The following is a 7333-nucleotide window of genomic DNA, read 5'->3' on the forward strand; positions in this document are numbered from 1 at the left end:
ACAAGCCCTGCTTTCCAGTGGGCAGGGCATCGGGATGTGTGGGTGTGCCCTGAGACTTAAGGCCTGTGGCAGAAGACACATGTATGCTGGGCTCACAGGCTTGAAGAAATGACTTCCTTTATCTGCACCTGGTTTCTCATTTGTCAAGAGAGTGTCCACCTCGTGGGTGTTGAGAAGGATGGGCCAGTCCATATTGTGCATGTAGAATGCTTCCCTGCAAGCACTCGGCCATTCTGCTTAACCCAAACACTGAACCAAACCTGGGGATCCTCCCAGAAGTGCCTTTGAAGGATTATATATATATATATTTTTGTGCTTTCAATTTTGCCTTTGGTTTTGTCCCAATGGTCTAGTGTTTCCATATAAAACCCAAGAAAATAAAGGATCTCAATCTTGTTTTTATTTGCATGTGGTTACAGTTTATAAATACACTTAACCATTTTTCTCCTGTTCCCAAACTCTCCCCAATACCTGGTAATGATACCCAAACCCCGATTCCCACTGTCTCACTACCCTCTCCCCCAGGAGCAAGGGAGAGATGCTCCTTCATGTGACTTCATCTTTACCCAGGGTCTATATTGGTCCATATGCTGTGAGCCCTCAAGGCCTCTGAAGTTTGGGGATGAGCACCACGAAGCCTTGCAAGGTCCCTGTGATATCCTTGCAAGTAGCCCTGTGACCAGCTCCCTGCTTTGCCATGTTCAGAATGCAGAGAGGCATAGTGAGGTCACAAGCCTTGCCCATGCTGGAGCCTGAATGGGTGAAGCCTTGGAAGCTGGTGGGTCTGCAACAAGGTCTCAGGCTTGCTCGGGCAGCAGTAGGAGTCCTGGGCGGGCACTGCCCTGCTAGTGTCCGGTTCTGCTCTGAAGAGGTGTCTGAGGCTAAGTCCCTTAGGGCTCTGCTTCCCAGAGCCTACCCAGATCCTGTAAGTCCTGGTGTAGAGCAGCCTCAGAAGAAGGTGCTGGACCCCCTCTCCTCCTTGCCTTTCCCAGATGCCATCAGGCACGGGTGGCAAATAAGTTCCTTGGCCCCATCAGAGGGCATGGCATCCTAGTGTCTCTGTCTCAGCCAGATGCCAAGCTTTGCCATCCTCCTGGTAAGGTGTAGAGAGCTCAGAGGGGCCAGGAGCTCCCTCTTCAGGAGTGGGGTATGGAGGCTCAGGGGCAGCTGGAGGGTCTCCAGGGCCCCGTGTGCCCCCCAGCACTGGCCCATTGTATATATAGATATTGCCAGTGACAGTCACAGAGCCTCCTGTCACATGAATGCCATTTGCACCTGTGGGAGAGAAAGCTGAATGAAGGGATGCTTCCAGGATTCTCATCCCCTTTCCTCCCAGTGCCACCTCCCATCTTCTAGTCCTTTGAGTCAGGGTCTCACATAGCCCAGGCTGTGCAGTGGAGGATGGCTCTGAAATCCTGATGCTCCCATTTCCAGGGCTGGGACTATTGGTGTGCGCCTAGACCCAGCTTTGCTATAGCTTTCATAAGTTCTGAACACATGCTTCTGCTTCATTCAGGCTCTTCCCTTCGTCTTGACTCTGGATCTTTTTCTTTCACCTGGGCCTTATTCCTTCTCCCCGCCAGACCACTGTCCCTCCCTCCCTACACTCCCTTCTCCCTACCACCTATCCAGCTCACCGTGGGCCACCTGGCCATGTTCCCCAGGCTCAGCCTCCAGCTCCCTGGCCTGGGCCAGGGGGCTCTGCTGTTGTAGCCCCACTTCCTCCAAGGCTGGGGTCACTGGGGGTCCACCAGGGGCCGGGGACAAGTCTCCAGACAGAAGAGGCTCTGCCAGGTCAGGGTCAGGAAAATGTGGGTTGGCTCTTGGAGGGGGGCAGGGGGTAGATTCTTCTCCCTGTAGAAGAGGTACAGAGAGAGAACCATCCACCGTCAAAGGAACCTTAGTTTCCATGCCCTACTCCATGTTCTCTGGCAACTCCAGAAGACATGTATCCATGCTCGTCGCCATGCTTCTTGCCTCAGGGCCTTAGTGCTTGATGCTTCTCCACTTCCTAGGTCACTTTCTTCAAGGGTTCCCTGGTTAGCTTCCTCATTTCTTCAACTCACGGCTCAAATGTTCAGTGTATCAAAGAGGCTTCCCTGTCCACTCTGTCTAAAGGGACATGACGGATCCTGTGCTGTCACTTACTGCCCACCTCACTTTTATTATGGTTGCTACCCAATACATATAATCTCACATACACACACATACACATATGTATGCATAATTATTGTCATGCTGTTGCTTTGGTCTTCTTTGAGGCAGGTTCTTATTCTAGCCCAGGCTGCCCTGAATTTCACTAACTAGCCCCAGGCTGGCCACAAACTCATGGTGAATCTTCTGCCTCAGCCTCCCAAGTGCTTCAACTACCGGACTGAGACAACACCCTGGACAAATTTTTCTTTTTCCCTCCTGTGGCACTGGCAATGAAGCCGAGGCCCCGTATATGCCAGCTAAATGCCCCAACATCCCTGGCCTTTGCACTGCACTCTTGTTCCACTCGTGTGCAAACTCCAGGATGGGAGGTACTTTCTCCTGCTGTGTGTCTGCCTAGGATGGCAGCTGGAACATGGCACTTAGCAAACAACCAGAGCAATGAGTGGAGGCTAAAGTTCGCCTTCCCTGACCTCAGGGCCCCGCCCCTCCTTGCTGCCTTCCTCCCTTACCTCCGGATGCTTCTTGAGCAGAGTCCCTGAAATGAAAAACAAAATGGGTTGAGAGGCCTCCCGTTCCCAACCTCCCAACTTCTACCCCAAACCACCATGTGCGGCTGCCAGCCCTAGTGTCCCAGAGGACAATGATATTTGTCACCCTTATCCCTAGCGTCAGAATGAGGGTTTGGAAGAGAATGGTGTCCAGCACCCTGAGAATCTTGTGCATGAGGGTGTGCCCGTGAATACCCCTCCCCTTCGCCACCACCACCTCCATGTGGGGTTGGGGTAGGGGCTCCTTCCTACCCAGCTTTCTGCAGAGAGATGAGGGGAGCCTCTTCCAGGTGCAGGCCAGGATAGTGGTGAAGAGCAGAAAGAAGACCAGCGGCAGCAGGACGGCCAGCAGCAGCATTGTTCCTGCCAGAACAGCAGACAAAAGTGATGACACCAAAAGAAGTGGGGGAGGGGAGGGGAAGCTTCTCCCAGAAGTCAGACAGACCTTTCCCTCTCTTAGAGCCATTTCCCTTGGGCTGTGGACAAGGGGCTGATGCCAGCCTTGGAAAAGATCTTTGGACCACACAAGAGACCCTGTCCTGAGTGGTGGTGTGTAAACCTCTTGCAGTCAGCGGGTGAGAGATGCTTGGGCATCTGGTTTTCAAGGCCAGAAGCAGGTGGAAGGCAATGGGGAGGGGACGTGGTGTTGGGTCTTAATGGGAGAGCCCCGTTTCTGTGACCTGGCTGTCCTACAGAGGGGCCACCGGGCCTGAGACTGCCCCTCTGTGCCTGTGACATCATTTCTGAGCTTGGCCTATGGCCCTCAGGGAGAGGAGTTGCAATCTGCTCATCCCCGTGCTCATGACAGGGCTCAAGAAGGAAAGGGGCAGAGAGATGGAAGTTCATTTCCACAGCCTGAGACTGCCCCTCTGTGCCTGTGACATCATTTCTGAGCCTGGCCTATGGCCCTCAGGGAGAGGAGTTGCAATCTGCTCATCCCCGTGCTCATGACAGGGCTCAAGAAGGAAAGGGGCAGAGAGATGGAAGTTCATTTCCACAGGCTTGTCCTCACTAACTCACACACAGCTGTGGCCCATGCAAGGCACGGAGAGAAACTGGACCAGAGTCTGGACGCCTAGGGCCCTGTCTTTCAGTCAATTCACCTATTCAAGCACCAGTTTGCCATATATAAAACAATCAGGCTAACAATAAAATCCTGGCTCTGAAATGCCAGTGACATTTCATGAGTAGCTGAAGTTTTCTAAGAGGGCCTAGGAAAGTACTTATGATACGCTGATAATTGAAAAGCTAGTATAAAAGGGGCTGGAGATTAGCTCAGCGGTTCAGCATCTACTTAGCTGATGCCAGCTCCTCCCCCTCAAAAAATGTCAAGTCATAAAACATCTCTATCACTCTACTTTTATCGAAAAATATATATATAGGTAAGAAAGACTTAGGTATAGACATTAACAACAGGATTTACATACATACACACACACCCATTATCTCAGGCTAATCATTTAACATCTCTGTTTTCCCCTCCCTTCGGTGAGGATGAATAATTCCACTCTATAGAATCATTAAGCAAATTAAGTGGGATCACTGAGGGGGCTCAGAGTAGTTAGTGCTCAAGCTATAGTGTAAGCTATGATTACACATGTTATTCAAAAAGGTTACACCACCCTGCCAATTAGCAATCACTACAGTCATCAGAAACAACCTACAGTCAGCCACCAGGCTGGGAAATGAGTGGGTTTCCTAGAAGACAGAAACCAAGAAACAAGAAAGCCTAGAAAGAGTCAAACGGGGGGAGCGTGTCTCCAACAGAGGTGTGTAACTGAACAGTGAGGTATTCAGCTAGCAAACGAGCTCTGTGACGGAAATGTGTCCAAAAATAACGACGAAGTCAGGCAGAATTTCGTCACAGCATAGGAGTGCTTCCTGGCATAATGTGTTTAGTTTTCAAAGTGTGTAAGAAAATAGTCCAGGGATGTTCTAATCCCCAAGGCTCACTCTGTAGCCCAGGCTATGCTCAAATTCTTGATTCTCCTGCCTCTGCCTTCCAAGTGCTGGGGATTACATGGCATGCCAGCACAGCTAGCTTTTGGTTTTGGGTGGCACTTAGGATTCAAACCCAGGGTCTTGTGCATCCTAGGCAAGCACTCTACCACTGACCTATCTGCTGGCCCCTTCCAATTTCTTTCGGGGTCTTTCTTTCTTCCTTCCTTCCTTCCTTCCTTCCTTCCTTCCTTCCTTCCTTCCTTCCTTCCTTCCTTCCTTTCTTTCTTTCTTTCTTTCTTTCTTTCTTTCTTTCTTTCTTGTCTAATCCTGGGAGGAAAGACCCATGTTTCCCGGGTTTTCTGGATGAGGGAGATTGAGGCGTTTGCCCAGATCCTGCCTCGTGTCCCTCAGCCCAGCATCCTACCTGGCTGTGGTGGATTTTTACAGATGGTGTCAGAGTCGTGGGTGCCTGGAGCTACTTCCACCAGACCCTGGTCCTCACACCTGTGGAGGAAACAGGACTCTGAGCTCTCCCTGCTCCCTTGGTTGCCCAGCTCCGGGAACACACAGTGGGGGAATGGCCAGGTGAACACATGGAGTCAAGATGGAGGGGATGACAACCTTTGAACTTCCTGGAGTGGGGGAGGGGCTTGGGAAGGGGCACTCTCACCTGGTATGGGGTTGGCAGCGGGCTCTGAGGGAGGAGGTGTTCTGGAAATGTCCTGGCTTGCAGGGGACACAGCTGATGCCAGTATCCGTAAGTTCATCTGGCGAAAGAAAGGCCAGTCATCGTGAGTGGACAAGTGTGAGCCCAGCAGGGGGCTTCCTCCACGCCTCCTCCTTGCCAACCAATCTGTACTAGAGCTGTTACCTTCCCCAAGCCTGGCTTTGCAGCCTGCCATTTTGCCCAAGCTTCCCCAGGGCTGACAGGATCCACCTTCAGAGCTCCTCACACCTGTCCCAATTCAAGTCTTGCAGACCCCCTCCTGTGCGCCCTTTGCATAAAACGATAGGTATTTTATGCCAAAGAGGACCCCGGTGGGGAGTCACCACCGACACAGCACTGTGCTCCTTGCCCTGGACTCCCAGCCACCTTCCACTGGCTGCCTTCAGTGACCTCTGACCTGTAACCTCAGCTTCCGTGCCAGGTGGGCAGTTTACAAATTCGCAGTGAACACACTCATTGGCCGAATACAACACACAGGTCATCCCTGGCTTACAGCGGCACTCGGATTTCCGGTCACTGGTGCAAGGGGCGACCTCCTCAAAGCCCAGCACTGGTAGGGAGAGGGAAGAGTCAGGGAGGAGCTGGGGTCCCCGGCATTACCCATCATCCAGGTGCGTCCCCACTCACCAGAGTCACAGGGGCGGCACACCTGGCAGATGCTGAGATGGTTCCAGTGTTCATTGTAGTAATTTGGGGCGCAAGTCTGGCAAGCTGTGTCTTCGTTGGGGCTGCATACAGCAGAGACAAACTTGCCTGTGAGGCGAGCGAGGCAAGAGGGCTATCAGAAGACGAGGAGTTTTAATCCCTGTCTATCCCTGTCCCTGCTGCTTGCTGCAAGCCGTGGAGTCTGCCTGGCCTTGGCCTCTTTGTCATCCTGCCTTCATGGCTCCGCAGCTACCTCTTCAAATCTCAGTACTCGTGTGCCCATGGCTAGTGCTTTCCGTTTTCCCAGCGTTCGTGTCACTCTGACCCACCACCTAGGCTTCCTAGGACTGTTCTCACCTGGGGGGCAGCGAGAGCAGCAGATGTGATGACTGGGTTCGTAGTATTCCTTGTCCTGGTCCCAGCATGTTTGGTTTTCAATGCGATATGGGGGCACCTTCCAGGGGAGGCGGAGACAGAGAAGAATGAGGCAGGGACAGCTCTGGAGGACAGTAGGGCTACACAGAAGCCTGCCCAGGCCCCTTTTCCCACTTGGCCCATCCCACCCAGCCCCTCCCTCACCGGCTGGGGCTGAGTTGTCACCAGGAGCCCGCAGAGTCCCAGCAGGAGTGGCCCCCAGGCCAGGCCGCAGGGAGAGGAGGCCGTAGGCAGGCGCATGGCGGCCTTTCGGGGTCGGCTGACCAGATCGGGTGGAGGCCTGGGAGGAAGGTGGGAAGCCCGGACGTCCTGAGCAGCGGTGGCCACGACTTCCCAAGCCTGGCGGCTGGGCCGACGTGCCCCCCGGGGGCCGGGAGCGGCCGGGCCTGGCCTCCAGGGCTCCAGCGCCGGGCTCAGGAAGTGGGAGTGGAGAGAGCCGGCCGGGGGCGGGGGCAGGGAGCTCTGGGAGCAGAGACCGGCCTGTCGCAATCGCGACGGGGGGAAGAGGAACAGGCTTGGCCGCCTCGACGCAGGGCGGGAGGGGGTGTCCGGGAAAGCACGTGAGAGCTGCGAGCCCGGAACCCGGCCTCCACCTTTCTTCGGAAGCCTGGCCCCCAAAGGGGCTGCGGATCAAGACCACCCCCTGGCGCGCAGAACCAGGGCCTGACCTCCAAGAACCTAGGGCAAAGCTGACCTGGGAACACATGCTGTTGAAGCAGAGCAGTGGACGGCTGGGTGCCAGATTTGCAATGCAGAGGCTGCAGGGATTGGCAGTGCACCCGGCTGAGACACCCAGAGGTGCCTAGGAGTTGTAGCATCTGGTCAGTCACCCGACTTGTCAGAGACCGAGGGCCTGCCCCACTCTGACTTTTTAAAGAAA

At 54.0% G+C, this 7333-nt stretch overlaps 1 protein-coding gene across 1 annotated transcript; it reads right to left on the bottom strand.

The window, feature by feature from the left end:
* Window positions 1-378: 378 nt before the first annotated feature.
* Ltbr (lymphotoxin beta receptor) lies at window positions 379-6895 on the bottom strand. Its single transcript, XM_021636942.2, has 10 exons — window positions 6598-6895; window positions 6376-6472; window positions 6001-6126; window positions 5771-5923; window positions 5317-5413; window positions 5071-5150; window positions 2958-3068; window positions 2667-2692; window positions 1638-1854; window positions 379-1275 (listed from the first exon to the last, which is right to left on the bottom strand). The coding sequence occupies exons 1-10, from the start codon at window positions 6691-6693 to the stop codon at window positions 1034-1036; spliced, it is 1245 nt and encodes a 414-aa protein (XP_021492617.1). The 5' UTR covers window positions 6694-6895; the 3' UTR covers window positions 379-1033.
* Between the last annotated feature and the right edge of the window lie 438 nt (window positions 6896-7333).

This window comes from Meriones unguiculatus, chromosome 5, assembly GCF_030254825.1.
Source record: "Meriones unguiculatus strain TT.TT164.6M chromosome 5, Bangor_MerUng_6.1, whole genome shotgun sequence".
In the NCBI taxonomy this organism is placed as follows: Eukaryota; Metazoa; Chordata; class Mammalia; order Rodentia; family Muridae; genus Meriones; species Meriones unguiculatus.